Genomic DNA, 17806 nt, shown 5'->3' on the forward strand with positions numbered 1-17806 from the left:
CACTGAGCCCATCAGCCATTACCCGGGGTGTTTGACAGGTTATGAAAAAAAACATTTCCGTGGTCGTAACATTAACAGGACAAAACGACAAGCACAAGCAAGAGTATGAAAGAGTCGCGAGAGTAAAATGAACGCAATCAATCCAGTGAGATTTACTATAAGTTACAAGTGGATTTTTGCACCCCTCAAACACAGGAAATAGATGGTTGGGAAAAAAAAGAGATCGTCAGGTTTGGCAGGGCATGCGCCTTGCTATTATATGGCAAATAAAGTTGAAAGGTGAACTTTAGGCTAATCAAAGCAGACCAAGCAGTACCTTGGATCCCTTCAGTCCTCCCAGCTGGTCTTTGTCATTGAGTCCCCAGACAAACACCTTGGTCCGGATGGTGGCAGCAGACTCCAGACCTGACGACTTCTTACGGGCCAGACTAGCAGAACAGAAAGAGAGGAATCAGACGTCTGTAATAAGAAACTTAACCCAGCAGGGATATAAAGGTCTAAACATGGACAAGGTGATCTCTACTGACTCAGAGGCCAAAAATGCTCTGAAGGAATCATCAGAGAATTCATAAAAATGTATTGATAATTTAGAGGTCAGTTCATGCTTTCATAACTTTTACTGACAATTACACACTTCGTATTCTGCTGGTAATGCTACCTTACTCGACACCTTCTTTGAGAACTTAGATATTCCTACAGTTGAACCTGATATAGCTGCTGAATTAGAAGAACAGTTCTCTGTAGAAGAGATTGTGTTGGCAATTAAATCTATACAGTGTGGTAAATCCCCTGGACCTGACGGATTTCAGAGCGAATTCTTGAAAGAAATTCTCCTCTCTTGCTTTCCGTATTTGAGGAATCATTCTCCTCAAACTCGTTACTCTCAACGAGACAAGGATGTATTTAACTTATTCTGAAAAAGAAAAAAAAATTACTTGAGTGTGGTTCATTTTTGCATGAATTGTGATGTAAAGATACTTTCTAAGATCATTGCCTGCCGTTTTGACTCAGTCCTTCTCTCCATTATCCATTATTATTAAAAATCACTTTTTTTCAACATCAGACGTCTTTATAATTGCTCGTCATCTGACACTCCAGAGATATTGTTATCACTTGATACTGAGAAGGCGTTTGATCGGGTGGAGTGGAATTATCTATTTTATTTTACAGGGTTGTCCTCTATCCCCTCAGCTGTTTGCCATCGCCTTAAGACATTGCAATACGTAATAACACCACTATTAAAGGTATTCAAAGAGGGGGCTTAGAGCATAAAATCTCACTCTATGCAGATGACATGATATTATATATGTCTGACCCTTTAACTGGTATCCCAGAGATCCAGGTTCTACTAAAGACAGTTGGTAAATATCCAGGTATAAGGTTCATCTACAAAAAAGTGAACTGATGTCCATTTATCCTTGTGCAATGCAAACTTCTTTTAGTAATGTGCCCTTCAAGAGTGACTACACAGAAATTGAAATATTTGGGAATTTGGGTAACACAATTTCAAAGATCTCTATATAGCCAATTTCCCTCCATTGATCCTCCGCCTGAAACAATATTGAACGCTGCGACTTAATTCTTCTGCCCAAAGACAGAGAAAGTAACACTATTAAAATGAATGTATTACCTATGTTTTTATATTCATTAAATTGTATTCCTAGCTTTCTGACAAAATATTTGTTTATCTCCTTAGATCTGCTTTCACCTGGAACATGAAAAACCCTTGGATACGTAAGAGCGTATTGCAAAGATCTCGTCCCCCAGGGTGGTCTAGCACTTCCTAACTTTCAATAATATTACTGGGCAGCTAATGAACCATTCTATATTGAATGACAAAAATCCCTGATGTTAGAGGTCCGAAATGGACGGCCTTTGAGATCTCATCCTGTGGCCCCACCTCCTTAGCTTCCTTACTCTTTTCAAAATTAGCTGAGCCCGTTTCCAAATACATTAAAAACCCTATTGTGAATCATCCTCTAAAAATGTGGAAACATTTCAGGCGATCGTTTGGTCTTAGTGAATTTTCAACGTCTGCCATACATTCTCTCCATCATTATCAGACCGGGCATTTCATATCTGGTCTGGAAAAGGGATCTCCTCACCGAACGACTTTTACATTGATATGGATTTTGCATATTTTTAACAGTTCGTACAAAAGTTCAATATTCCTAGATACCATTTCTTCAGATACCTGCAAATGTATAGTTTGGTATCTTCATATTCTAGTCACTTATCATCACGCCCACCTACCTCCCTTCTAGATTGTATTTTTTAAAGTGAACCCTTATATCAAAGGGGGCATAAGCTTGATCTACACGTTATTGTTCTTGTACAATCTGGATTCTCTGAACTCTCTTAAGAACCAAATGGGAAGAGGATTTAGGTTAACAATTTACAGACAAAACTTGACAGAGCATGCTTCAGAGAACACATTCCTCATCTGCAATGCCCTGCACTAATATTGGCACCCTTCGTAAATATGAGCAAAACGGGCTGTGAAAAAAAGAAAATCTTTGTTTAACCTCGGTCTTTTTCATTCAAAATATTCACAAAAATATAACCTTTAAAATAAAACATTTATATTTGTTTTATGATAAGATATTTTTTTAAATATGTGTGCCACAAAAAAATTCCAGGCCGGTTGTTAACATCTCCAGTTGTTTTAAACTTCTTAATTATTGCTCTGATAGTGGAAATGGGCATTTTCAACCGTTGTGCATATTTTCTTATAGCCATTTCCTGATTTGTGCAGCTCAACAACCTTTTGTCGCACATCATTACTGTATTCTCAGGTCTTTCCCATTGTGATGGATGACTATGGGAACTCGGCCTGGGTGTCACCTCATATTTATACCCCAGTGAAACAGGAAGTCATGGCTTACCACTTAAGTATTCCTTATCGCTCAGGTGAACTTAAAAACATAAAATATGAATGGGAATATACTTCAGTTAGATTTTACTCATAAGAATTTCTAGGGGTGCCAATAATTGTGGCACATGTTTCGTAGAAAGATGTTTATTTCACTTTTTTATTTTTTATTTAATTTTTTTACATTTGACTACAATGAAAATTGTTTGGTTTTTATGAATATTGTGAATGAAAGACCAAGAGAATAAACAGCAAAGGCATTTTTTTCACAGCCCATTTTGCTCATATTTAACAGGAGTGCCAATATTAGTGGAGGGCACTGTATATGTCTAAGACATGCTGTAATTCAATTTAAAACAGCTCATCGGCTGCATTGGTCAAAGGCAAAAGTATCCAATAGATAACACTTGTGACCGATGTAAGCTGGCTCCTGATACTTTATTACAGGTGTTGGACACGCCGGAAATTGACCGATTTCTGGATATCATTTTTTTGTTTATGTTTTCAAAGATACCGGAGAGACTTATAGAACTTTCTGCCTTTATTGCATCATTCAGAATGGCACCACAGGAGGCCCCTCTAAGCAGTTCTATGGAGTGGCACCGCAGGAGGCCCCTCTAAGCAGTTCTATGGAGTGGCACCGCAGGAGGCCCCCTCTAAGCAGTTCTATGGAATGGCACCGCAGGAGGCCCCCTCTAAGCAGTTCTATGGAGTGGCACCGCAGGAGGCCCCCTCTAAGCAGTTCTATGGAGTGGCACCGCAGGAGGCCCCTCTAAGCAGTTCTATGGAGTGGCACCGCAGGAGGCCCCTCTAAGCAGTTCTATGGAGTGGCACCGCAGGAGGCCCCCTCTAAGCAGTTCTATAGACGGGCACCGCAGGAGGCCCATCTAAGCAGTTCTATGGAGTGGCACCTAGGCCGCTAGAACCCAGAGGATCCTAGGCCGCTAGAACCCAGAGGATCCTAGGCCGCTAGAACCCAGAGGATCCTAGGCTGCTAGAACCCAGAGGATCCTAGGCCGCTAGAACCCAGAGGATCCTAGGCTGCTAGAACACAGGGTGTATGGTCTAGGGTGTATGGTCTAGGGTGTATGGTCTAGGGGTTGATTTAGGATTGTGGCACTACTTTAAACACAGAATCATTCCTCACCTCCCAGTAGGTGTCTTCTCATCATCCTCTTCCTCGTTGTCTGAAGCCAGGAACGGCACGGTGGCCAGGTCTTCAGCCTCTGCTCTGATCCGTCCCACGATACCCAGGCAGTGGATCTTACAGTCGATACCAGAGCTACGGCACTGCTTGATGGCTATCTCTATGTACCTGTGGTACTGGAAGAGAATACAGCACACAGTTAACACTGGTTACGTGGTACTGAGGAATTACAACATATTCCCTCTTTTGAAGCTGGAGTGTTTGATTTACAATTACATTGTTTACAAACAGTGGACTAAAAACAAGCCTAAATGTGGGGTTCTGATGGGGTACAGCAGTAGAGCTAATTTATAAGTTATATTCTTCAAGAATCAATGGCCCGTATATTAGGTACATCAGTCTGTTCACGAAAATTGATCGCTCCTACAGACAGTGAGTCCCGTGTCTTGCAATATAAAGCAGGCAGACAGGCATCAAGACATTCAGTTACTGCTCTATTGAACGTTAGAATGGACAAAACGGGTTGATCATCGGTGCCAGGCGTGTGGTGAGAAACATGGCTTCAGACTGGATCTTAGTGGTGAGAAACAACATGGCTTCAGGCTGGATCTTAGTGGTGAGAAACAACATGGCTTCAGGCTGGATCTTAGTGGTGAGAAACACATGGCTTCAGGCTGGATCTTAGTGGTGAGAAACAACATGGCTTCAGGCTGGATCTTAGTGGTGAGAAACAACATGGCTTCAGGCTGGATCTTAGTGGTGAGAAACACATGGCTTCAGGCTGGATCTTAGTGGTGAGAAACAACATGGCTTCAGGCTGGATCTTAGTGGTGAGAAACAACATGGCTTCAGACTGGATCTTAGTGGTGAGAAACAACATGGCTTCAGACTGGATCTTAGTGGTGAGAAACACATGGCTTCAGGCTGGATCTTAGTGGTGAGAAACACATGGCTTCAGGCTGGATCTTAGTGGTGAGAAACAACATGGCTTCAGGCTGGATCTTAGTGGTGAGAAACAACATGGCTTCAGGCTGGATCTTAGTGGTGAGAAACAACATGGCTTCAGACTGGATCTTAGTGGTGAGAAACAACATGGCTTCAGACTGGATGTTAGTGGTGAGAAACACATGGCTTCAGGCTGGATCTTAGTGGTGAGAAACAACATGGCTTCAGGCTGTATCTTAGTGGTGAGAAACAACATGGCTTCAGACTGGATCTTAGTGGTGAGAAACAACATGGCTTCAGACTGGATCTTAGTGGTGAGAAACACATGGCTTCAGGCTGGATCTTAGTGGTGAGAAACAACATGGCTTCAGGCTGGATCTTAGTGGTGAGAAACAACATGGCTTCAGACTGGATCTTAGTGGTGAGAAACAACATGGCTTCAGACTGGATCTTAGTGGTGAGAAACACATGGCTTCAGGCTGGATCTTAGTGGTGAGAAACACATGGCTTCAGGCTGGATCTTAGTGGTGAGAAACAACATGGCTTCAGGCTGGATCTTAGTGGTGAGAAACAACATGGCTTCAGGCTGGATCTTAGTGGTGAGAAACAACATGGCTTCAGACTGGATCTTAGTGGTGAGAAACAACATGGCTTCAGACTGGATGTTAGTGGTGAGAAACACATGGCTTCAGGCTGGATCTTAGTGGTGAGAAACAACATGGCTTCAGGCTGTATCTTAGTGGTGAGAAACAACATGGCTTCAGGCTGGATCTTAGTGGTGAGAAACAACATGGCTTCAGACTGGATCTTAGTGGTGAGAAACACATGGCTTCAGGCTGGATCTTAGTGGTGAGAAACACATGGCTTCAGGCTGGATCTTAGTGGTGAGAAACACATGGCTTCAGACTGGATCTTAGTGGTGAGAAACAACATGGCTTCAGACTGGATCTTAGTGGTGAGAAACACATGGCTTCAGGCTGGATCTTAGTGGTGAGAAACACATGGCTTCAGGTTGGATCTTAGTGGTGAGAAACAACATGGCTTCAGGCTGGATCTTAGTGGTGAGAAACAACATGGCTTCAGGTTGGATCTTAGTGGTGAGAAACACATGGCTTCAGGTTGGATCTTAGTGGTGAGAAACACATGGCTTCAGGCTGGATCTTAGTGGTGAGAAACAACATGGCTTCAGACTGGATCTTACTGGTGTGCTGGTTCCAGTATCTCAGAAACGGCTGCCCTCCTGGGGTTTTCACGCACAACAGTCTCGGGTTTACAGAGAACGATGCAATAAACAAAAAACATCCAGTCAGCGGTAGTCCTGTGGGTGAAAACAGCTCGTTGATGAGAGGTCCAAGGAGAATGGCAAGAATCGTGCAAGCTAACAGGCGGGTCACAAACAGATAAATAACAGCGCAGTACAACAGTGGTGTGAAGAACGGCATCTCAGAACGCACAACTGGTCGGTCCTTGTCATAGATGGGCTACGGCAGCACCTGGTTCCACTCCTATCAGCTAAAAACAAGTAGAAGTGGCTCCAGTGGGCACGCCATCACCAACACTGGACAATAGAGGAGTGGAAAAACAGTGCCTCGTCCGACAAATCCCGGATCCTGTAGCGTCATGCAGAGTCAGGATTTGGCGTAAGCGTAAGTCCATGGCCCCATCCTGACTGGTGTCAACGGTACATGGTACAGGTTGGTGGCGGGGTAGGCAGCATGAGTCCATGGCCCCATCCTGCCTGGTGTCAACGGTATAAGTGGGTGGCGGGGTAGGCAGCATGAGTCCATGGCCCCATCCTGCCTGGTGTCAACGGTATAAGTGGGTGGCGGCGTAGGCAGCATGAGCCCATGGCCCCATCCTGCCTGGTGTCAACGGTATAAGTGGGTGGCGGCGTAGGCAGCATGAGCCCATGGCCCCATCCTGCCTGGTGTCAACGGTATAAGTGGGTGGCGGCGTAGGCAGCATGAGTCCATGGCCCCATCCTGCCTGGTGTCAACGGTATAAGTGGGTGGCGGGGTAGGCAGCATGAGTCCATGGCCCCATCCTGCCTGGTGTCAACGGTATAAGCGGGTGGCGGCGTAGGCAGCATGAGTCCATGGCCCCATCCTGCCTGGTGTCAACGGTATAAGTGGGTGGCGGCGTAGGCAGCATGAGTCCATGGCCCCATCCTGCCTGGTGTCAACGGTATAAGTGGGTGGCGGCGTAGGCAGCATGAGCCCATGGCCCCATCCTGCCTGGTGTCAACGGTACAGGTTTGTGACGGCGTAGAGAATGTTTTCCTGGCACATGTTAGGACCCTTGATACCAATTGAGCAACGTTTCCACGCCCAGAAGACTTCAGGCTGTTCTGGTCCGAGCCGGTACTAGATGGGTGTACCTAATAAACTATCCACTGAGTGTATATTTAATATACAAGTCTAAAAATGGATGTCCCTATCCCAGATTGCCCCTATAAATTAAGTGAACGTACCTCAGTGCAGTCATTGAGCAGAGGAACAGTGGTGTCTTTAGGGTTAATGTATTTAGATAATGTAGCTAATGTTTAAGTTACCTCAGTGCAGTCATTGAGCAGAGGAACAGTGGTGTCTGTGGGGTTAATGTTGATAGTCTTCATCTCTACCAGGTTGTTCAGCGAACTGCCACCTAGACAGGGGAAATACTAGCATGAGAATACCGCTCTGGTACATACCAAGCCATTTAAATACTAGCATAAATACTGCTCTGGTACAAACCAAGTCATTTAAATACTAACATAATACCGCTCTGGTACAAACCAAGTCATTTAAATACTAACATAATACTGCTCTGGTACAAACCAAGTCATTTAAATACTAGCATAATACTGCTCTGGTACAAACCAAGTCATTTAAATACTAGCATGAGAGTACTGCTCTGGTACAAACCAAGTCATTTAAATACTAGCATAATACTGCTCTGGAACAAACCAAGTCATTTAAATACTAGCATAATACTGCTCTGGTACATACCAGATCATTTAAATACTAGCATAATACCGCTCTGGTACAAACCAAGTCATTTAAATACTAGCATAATACTGCTCTGGTACAAACCAAGTCATTTAAATACTAACATAATACTGCTCTGGTACAAACCAAGTCATTTAAATACTAGCATAATACTGCTCTGATACAAACCAAGTTATTTAAATACTAACATAATACTGCTCTGGTACAAACCAAGTCATTTAAATACTAGCATAATACTGCTCTGGTACAAACCAACTCAATTAAATACTAGCATAATACTGCTCTGGTACAAACCAAGTCATTTAAATACTAGCATAATACTGCTCTGGTACAAACCAAGTCATTTAAATACTAGTATAATACTGCTCTGGAACAAACCAAGTCATTTAAATACTAGCATGAGAATACTGCTCTGGAACAAACCAAGTCATTTAAGTACTAACATAATACTGCTCTGGAACAAACCAAGTCATTTAAATACAAGCATAATACTGCTCTGGTACAAACCAAGTCATTTAAATACAAGCATAATACTGCTCTGGTACAAACCAAGTCATTTAAATACTAGCATAATACTGCTCTGGTACAAACCAAGTCATTTAAATACTAGCATGAGAATACTGCTCTGGTACAAAACAATTAATTTAAATACTAGCATAATACTGCTCTGGTACAATTCAAGTCATTTAAATACTACTCTGGAACAAACCAAGTCATTTAAGTACTAACATAATACTGCTCTGGAACAAACCAAGTCATTTAAATACTAGCATAATACTGCTCTGGTACAAACCAAGTCATTTAAATACTAGCCTAATACTGCTTTGGAACAAACCAACTCAATTAAATACTAGCATAATACTGCTCTGGTACAAACCAAGTCATTTAAATACTAGCATAATACTGCTCTGGTACAAACCAAGTCATTTAAATACTAGCATAATACTGCTCTGGTACAAACCAAGTCATTTAAATACTAACATAATACTGCTCTGGTACAAACCAAGTCATTTAAATACTAGCATAATACTGCTCTGGTACAAACCAAGTCATTTAAATATTAGCATAATACTGCTCTGGTACATACAAAGTCATTTAAATACTAGCATGAGAGTACTGCTCTGGTACATACCAAGTCATTTAAATACTAGCATAATACTGCTCTGGTACAAACCAAGTCATTTAAATACTAGCATAATACTGCTCTGGTACAAACCAAGTCATTTAAATATTAGCATAATACTGCTCTGGTACATACCAAGTCATTTAAATACTAGCATGAGAGTACTGCTCTGGTACAAACCAAGTCATTAAAATACTAGCATAATACTGCTCTGGAACAAACCAAGTCATTTAAATACTAGCATAATACTGCTTTGGTACATACCAGATCATTTAAATACTAGCATAATACCGCTCTGGTACAAACCAAGTCATTTAAATACTAGCATAATACTGCTCTGGTACAAACCAAGTAATTTAAATACTAACATAATACTGCTCTGGTACAAACCAAGTCATTTAAATACTAGCATAATACTGGTCTGGTACAAACCAAGTCATTTAAATACTAACATAATACTGCTCTGGTACAAACCAAGTCATTTAAATACTAGCATAATACTGCTCTGGTACAAACCAACTCAATTAAATACTAGCATAATACTGCTCTGGTACAAACCAAGTCATTTAAATACTAGCATAATACTGCTCTGGTACAAACCAAGTCATTTAAATACTAGTATAATACTGCTCTGGAACAAACCAAGTCATTTAAATACTAGCATGAGAATACTGCTCTGGAACAAACCAAGTCATTTAAGTACTAACATAATACTGCTCTGGAACAAACCAAGTCATTTAAATACAAGCATAATACTGCTCTGGTACAAACCAAGTCATTTAAATACTAACATAATACTGCTCTGGTACAAACCAAGTCATTTAAATACTAGCATAATACTGCTCTGGTACAAACCAAGTCATTTAAATACTAGTATAATACTGCTCTGGAACAAACCAAGTCATTTAAATACTAGCATGAGAATACTGCTCTGGTACAAACCAAGTCATTTACATACTAACATAATACTGCTCTGGTACAAACCAAGTCATTTAAATACTAACATAATACTGCTCTGGTACAAACCAAGTCATTTAAATACTAGCATAATACTGCTCTGGTACAAACCAAGTCATTTAAATACAAACATAATACTGCTCTGGTACAAACCAAGTCATTTAAATACTAGCATAATACTGCTCTGGTACAAACCAAGTCATTTAAATACTAGCATAATACTGCTCTGGTACAAACCAAGTCATTTAAATACTAGCATAATACTGCTCTGGTACAACCCAAGTCATTTAAATACTAACATAACACTGCTCTGGAACTAACCAAGTCATTTAAATACTAGCATGAGAATACTGCTCTGGTACAAAACAATTCATTTAAATACTAGCATAATACTGCTCTGGTACAAATCAAGTCATTTAAATACTACTCTGGAACAAACCAAGTCATTTAAGTACTAACATAATACTGCTCTGGAACAAACCAAGTCATTTAAATACTAGCATAATACTGCTCTGGTACAAACCAAGTCATTTAAATACTAGCATAATACTGCTCTGGAACAAACCAACTCAATTAAATACTAGCATAATACTGCTCTGGAACAAACCAAGTCATTTAAATACTAGCATAATACTGCTCTGGTACAAACCAAGTCATTTAAATACTAGCATAATACTGCTCTGGTACAAACCAAGTCATTTAAATACTAGCATAATACTGCTCTGGTACAAACCAAGTCATTTAAATACTAGCATAATACTGCTCTGGTACAAACCAAGTCATTTAAATATTAGCATAATACTGCACTGGTACATACAAAGTCATTTAAATACTAGCATGAGAGTACTGCTCTTGTACATACCAAGTCATTTAAATACTAGCATAATACTGCTCTGGTACAAACCAAGTCATTTAAATACTAGCATAATACTGCTCTGGTACAAACCAAGTCATTTAAATATTAGCATAATACTGCTCTGGTACATACCAAGTCATTTAAATACTAGCATGAGAGTACTGCTCTGGTACAAACCAAGTCATTTAAATACTAGCATTATACTACTCTGGAACAAACCAAGTCATTTAAATACTAGCATAATACTGCTTTGGTACATACCAGATCATTTAAATACTAGCATAATACCGCTCTGGTACAAACCAAGTCATTTAAATACTAGCATAATACTGCTCTGGTACAAACCAAGTCATTTAAATACTAACATAATACTGCTCTGGTACAAACCAAGTCATTTAAATACTAGCATAATACTGGTCTGGTACAAACCAAGTCATTTAAATACTAACATAATACTGCTCTGGTACAAACCAAGTCATTTAAATACTAGCATGAGAGTACTGCTCTGGTACAAACCAAGTCATTTAAATACTAGCATTATACTACTCTGGAACAAACCAAGTCATTTAAATACTAGCATAATACTGCTTTGGTACATACCAGATCATTTAAATACTAGCATAATACCGCTCTGGTACAAACCAAGTCATTTAAATACTAGCATAATACTGCTCTGGTACAAACCAAGTCATTTAAATACTAACATAATACTGCTCTGGTACAAACCAAGTCATTTAAATACTAGCATAATACTGGTCTGGTACAAACCAAGTCATTTAAATACTAACATAATACTGCTCTGGTACAAACCAAGTCATTTAAATACTAGCATAATACTGCTCTGGTACAAACCAACTCAATTAAATACTAGCATAATACTGCTCTGGTACAAACCAAGTCATTTAAATACTAGCATAATACTGCTCTGGTACAAACCAAGTCATTTAAATACTAGTATAATACTGCTCTGGAACAAACCAAGTCATTTAAATACTAGCATGAGAATACTGCTCTGGAACAAACCAAGTCATTTAAATACTAACATAATACTGCTCTGGTACAAACCAAGTCATTTAAATACTAACATAATACTGCTCTGGTACACACCAAGTCAGTTAAATACTAGCATAATACTGCTCTGGTACAAACTAAGTCATTTAAATACTAGCATAATACTGCTCTGGTACAAACCAAGTCATTTAAATACAAGCATAATACTGCTCTGGAACAAACCAAGTCATTTAAATACTAGCATAATACTGCTCTGGTACAAACCAAGTCATTTAAATACTAGCATAATACTGCTCTGGTACAAACCAAGTCATTTAAATACTAGCATAATACTGCTCTGGTACAACCCAAGTCATTTAAATACTAACATAACACTGCTCTGGAACTAACCAAGTCATTTAAATACTAGCATGAGAATACTGCTCTGGTACAAACCAAGTCATTTAAATACTAGCATAATACTGGTCTGGTACAAACCAAGTCATTTAAATACTAACATAATACTGCTCTGCTACAAACCAAGTCATTTAAATACTAGCATAATACTGCTCTGGTACAAACCAACTCAATTAAATACTAGCATAATACTGCTCTGGTACAAACCAAGTCATTTAAATACTAGCATAATACTGCTCTGGTACAAACCAAGTCATTTAAATACTAGTATAATACTGCTCCGGAACAAACCAAGTCATTTAAATACTAGCATGAGAATACTGCTCTGGAACAAACCAAGTCATTTAAATACAAGCATAATACTGCTCTGGAACAAACCAAGTCATTTAAATACTAGCATAATACTGCTCTGGTACAAACCAAGTCATTTAAATACTAGCATAATACTGCTCTGGTACAAACCAAGTCATTTAAATACTAGCATAATACTGCTCTGGTACAACCCAAGTCATTTAAATACTAACATAACACTGCTCTGGAACTAACCAAGTCATTTAAATACTAGCATGAGAATACTGCTCTGGTACAAACCAAGTCATTTAAATACTAGCATAATACTGCTCTGGTACAAACCAAGTAATTTAAATACTAGCATAATACTGCTCTGGTACAAACCAAGTCATTTAAATAATAGCATAATACTGCTCTGGAACAAACCAAGTCATTTAAATACTAGCATAATACTGCTCTGGAACAAACCAAGTCATTAAAATACTAACATAATACTGGTCTGGAACAAACCAAGTCATTTAAATACTAGCATGAGAATACTGCTCTGGTACAAAACAATTCATTTAAATACTAGCATAATACTGCTCTGGTACAAATCAAGTCATTTAAATACTACTCTGGAACAAACCAAGTCATTTAAGTACTAACATAATACTGCTCTGGAACAAACCAAGTCATTTAAATACTAGCATAATACTGCTCTGGTACAAACCAAGTCATTTAAATACTAGCATAATACTGCTCTGGAACAAACCAACTCAATTAAATACTAGCATAATACTGCTCTGGTACAAACTAAGTCATTTAAATACTAGCATAATACTGCTCTGGTACAAACCAAGTCATTTAAATACAAGCATAATACTGCTCTGGAACAAACCAAGTCATTTAAATACTAGCATAATACTGCTCTGGTACAAACCAAGTCATTTAAATACTAGCATATTACTGCTCTGGTACAAACCAAGTCATTTAAATACTAGCATAATACTGCTCTGGTACAACCCAAGTCATTTAAATACTAACATAACACTGCTCTGGAACTAACCAAGTAATTTAAATACTAGCATGAGAATACTGCTCTGGTACAAACCAAGTCATTTAAATACTAGCATAATACTGCTCTGGTACAAACCAAGTCATTTAAATACTAACATAATACTGCTCTGGTACAAACCAAGTCATTTAAATACTAGCATAATACTGCTCTGGTACAAACCAACTCAATTAAATACTAGCATAATACTGCTCTGGTACAAACCAAGTCATTTAAATACTAGCATAATACTGCTCTGGTACAAACCAAGTCATTTAAATACTAGTATAATACTGCTCTGGAACAAACCAAGTCATTTAAATACTAGCATGAGAATACTGCTCTGGAACAAACCAAGTCATTTAAATACAAGCATAATACTGCTCTGGAACAAACCAAGTAATTTAAATACTAGCATAATACTGCTCTGGTACAAACCAAGTCATTTAAATAATAGCATAATACTGCTCTGGAACAAACCAAGTCATTTAAATACTAGCATAATACTGCTCTGGTACAAACCAAGTAATTTAAATACTAGCATAATACTGCTCTGGTACAAACCAAGTAATTTAAATAATAGCATAATACTGCTCTGGAACAAACCAAGTCATTTAAATACTAGCATAATACTGCTCTGGAACAAACCAAGTCATTTAAATACTAACATAATACTGGTCTGGAACAAACAAGGTCATTTAAATACTAGCATGAGAATACTGCTCTGGTACAAAACAATACATTTAAATACTAGCATAATACTGCTCTGGTACAAATCAAGTCATTTAAATACTACTCTGGAACAAACCAAGTCATTTAAGTACTAACATAATACTGCTCTGGAACAAAGCAAGTGATTTAAATACTAGCATAATACTGCTCTGGTACAAACCAAGTCATTTAAATACTAGCATGAGAATACTGCTCTGGAACAAACCAAGTCATTTAAGTACTAACATAATACTGCTCTGGAACAAACCAAGTCATTTAAATACAAGCATAATACTGCTCTGGTACAAACCAAGTCATTTAAATACTAACATAATACTGCTCTGGTACAAACCAAGTCAGTTAAATACTAGCATAATACTGCTCTGGTACAAACTAAATCATTTAAATACTAGCATAATACTGCTCTGGTACAAACCAAGTCATTTAAATACAAGCATAATACTGCTCTGGTACAAACCAAGTCATTTAAATACTAGCATAATACTGCTCTGGTACAAACCAAGTCATTTAAATACTAGCATAATATTGCTCTCGTACAAACCAAGTCATTTAAGTACTAACATAATACTGCTCTGGAACAAACCAAGTCATTTAAATACAAGCATAATACTGCTCTGGAACAAACCAAGTCATTTAAATACTAGCATAATACTGCTCTGGAACAAACCAAGTCATTTAAATACTAGCATGAGAATACTGCTCTGGTACAAAACAATTCATTTAAATACTAGCATAATACTGCTCTGGTACAAATCAAGTCATTTAAATACTAGCATGAGAATACTGCTCTGGAACAAACCAAGTCATTTAAGTATTAACATAATACTGCTCTGGAACAAACCAAGTCATTTAAATACTAGCATAATACTGCTCTGGTACAAACCAAGTCATTGAAATACTAACATAATACTGCTCTGGTACATACCAAGTCATTTAAATACTAGCATAATACTGCTCTGGTACAAACCAAGTCATTTAAATACTAGCATAATACTGCTCTGGAACAAACCAAGTCATTTAAATACTAACATGATACTGGTCTGGAACAAACCAAGTCATTTAAATACTAGCATGAGAATACTGCTCTGGTACAAAACAATTCATTTAAATACTAGCATAATACTGCTCTGGTACAAATCAAGTCATTTAAATACTACTCTGGAACAAACCAAGTCATTTAAGTACTAACATAATACTGCTCTGGAACAAACCAAGTCATTTAAATACTAGCATAATACTGCTCTGGTACAAACCAAGTCATTTAAATACTAGCATAATACTGCTCTGGAACAAACCAACTCAATTAAATACTAGCATAATACTGCTCTGGTACAAACGAAGTCATTTAAATACTAGCATAATACTGCTCTGGTACAAACCAAGTCATTTAAATACTAGTATAATACTGCTCTGGAACAAACCAAGTCATTTAAATACTAGCATGAGAATACTGCTCTGGAACAAACCAAGTCATTTAAGTACTAACATAATACTGCTCTGGTACAAACCAAGTCATTTAAATACTAGTATAATACTGCTCTGGAACAAACCAAGTCATTTAAATACTAGCATGAGAATACTGCTCTGGAACAAAACAAGTCATTTAAATACTAGCATGAGAATACTGCTCTGGTACAAAACAATACATTTAAATACTAGCATAATACTGCTCTGGTACAAATCAAGTCATTTAAATACTACTCTGGAACAAACCAAGTCATTTAAGTACTAGCATAATACTGCTCTGGTACAAACCAAGTCATTTAAATACTAACATAATACTGCTCTGGAACTAACCAAGTCATTTAAATACTAGCATGAGAATACTGCTCTGGTACAAACCAAGTCATTTAAATACTAGCATAATAGTGCTCTGGTACAAACCAAGTAATTTAAATACTAGCATAATACTGCTCTGGTACAAACCAAGTCATTTAAATAATAGCATAATACTGCTCTGGAACAAACCAAGTCATTTAAATACTAGCATAATACTGCTCTGGAACTAACCAAGTCATTTAAATACTAGCATGAGAATACTGCTCTGGTACAAACCAAGTCATTTAAATACTAGCATAATACTGCTCTGGTACAAACCAAGTAATTTAAATACTAGCATAATACTGCTCTGGTACAAACCAAGTAATTTAAATAATAGCATAATACTGCTCTGGAACAAACCAAGTCATTTAAATACTAGCATAATACTGCTCTGGAACAAACCAAGTCATTTAAATACTAACATAATACTGGTCTGGAACAAACAAGGTCATTTAAATACTAGCATGAGAATACTGCTCTGGTACAAAACAATACATTTAAATACTAGCATAATACTGCTCTGGTACAAATCAAGTCATTTAAATACTACTCTGGAACAAACCAAGTCATTTAAGTACTAACATAATACTGCTCTGGAACAAAGCAAGTGATTTAAATACTAGCATAATACTGCTCTGGTACAAACCAAGTCATTTAAATACTAGCATGAGAATACTGCTCTGGAACAAACCAAGTCATTTAAGTACTAACATAATACTGCTCTGGAACAAACCAAGTCATTTAAATACAAGCATAATACTGCTCTGGTACAAACCAAGTCATTTAAATACTAGCATAATACTGCTCTGGTACAAACCAAGTAATTTAAATAATAGCATAATACTGCTCTGGAACAAACCAAGTCATTTAAATACTAGCATAATACTGCTCTGGAACAAACCAAGTCATTTAAATACTAACATAATACTGGTCTGGAACAAACAAGGTCATTTAAATACTAGCATGAGAATACTGCTCTGGTACAAAACAATACATTTAAATACTAGCATAATACTGCTCTGGTACAAATCAAGTCATTTAAATACTACTCTGGAACAAACCAAGTCATTTAAGTACTAACATAATACTGCTCTGGAACAAAGCAAGTGATTTAAATACTAGCATAATACTGCTCTGGTACAAACCAAGTCATTTAAATACTAGCATGAGAATACTGCTCTGGAACAAACCAAGTCATTTAAGTACTAACATAATACTGCTCTGGAACAAACCAAGTCATTTAAATACAAGCATAATACTGCTCTGGTACAAACCAAGTCATTTAAATACTAACATAATACTGCTCTGGTACAAACCAAGTCAGTTAAATACTAGCATAATACTGCTCTGGTACAAACTAAGTCATTTAAATACTAGCATAATACTGCTCTGGTACAAACCAAGTCATTTAAATACAAGCATAATACTGCTCTGGTACAAACCAAGTCATTTAAATACTAGCATAATACTGCTCTGGTACAAACCAAGTCATTTAAATACTAGCATAATATTGCTCTCGTACAAACCAAGTCATTTAAGTACTAACATAATACTGCTCTGGAACAAACCAAGTCATTTAAATACAAGCATAATACTGCTCTGGAACAAACCAAGTCATTTAAATACTAGCAT

General features: G+C 37.9%; 1 protein-coding gene across 10 annotated transcripts in view; it reads right to left on the minus strand.

The window, feature by feature from the left end:
• Positions 1–17806, minus strand: part of herc2 (HECT and RLD domain containing E3 ubiquitin protein ligase 2) — a 283800-nt gene that overhangs the window by 111558 nt on the left and 154436 nt on the right. For all 10 annotated transcript variants that reach the window (XM_045687211.1, XM_045687213.1, XM_045687210.1 and 7 more), the window contains 3 exons: positions 7516–7607; positions 4020–4195; positions 317–428 (listed from right to left, as the gene is read on the minus strand). In XM_045687211.1, coding sequence (XP_045543167.1) covers positions 317–428; positions 4020–4195; positions 7516–7607 — 380 coding nt within the window. The remainder of the gene's footprint in view (positions 1–316; positions 429–4019; positions 4196–7515; positions 7608–17806) is intronic.

This window comes from Salmo salar, chromosome ssa10 (genome assembly GCF_905237065.1).
Source record: "Salmo salar chromosome ssa10, Ssal_v3.1, whole genome shotgun sequence".
Taxonomy (NCBI): domain Eukaryota; kingdom Metazoa; phylum Chordata; class Actinopteri; order Salmoniformes; family Salmonidae; genus Salmo; species Salmo salar.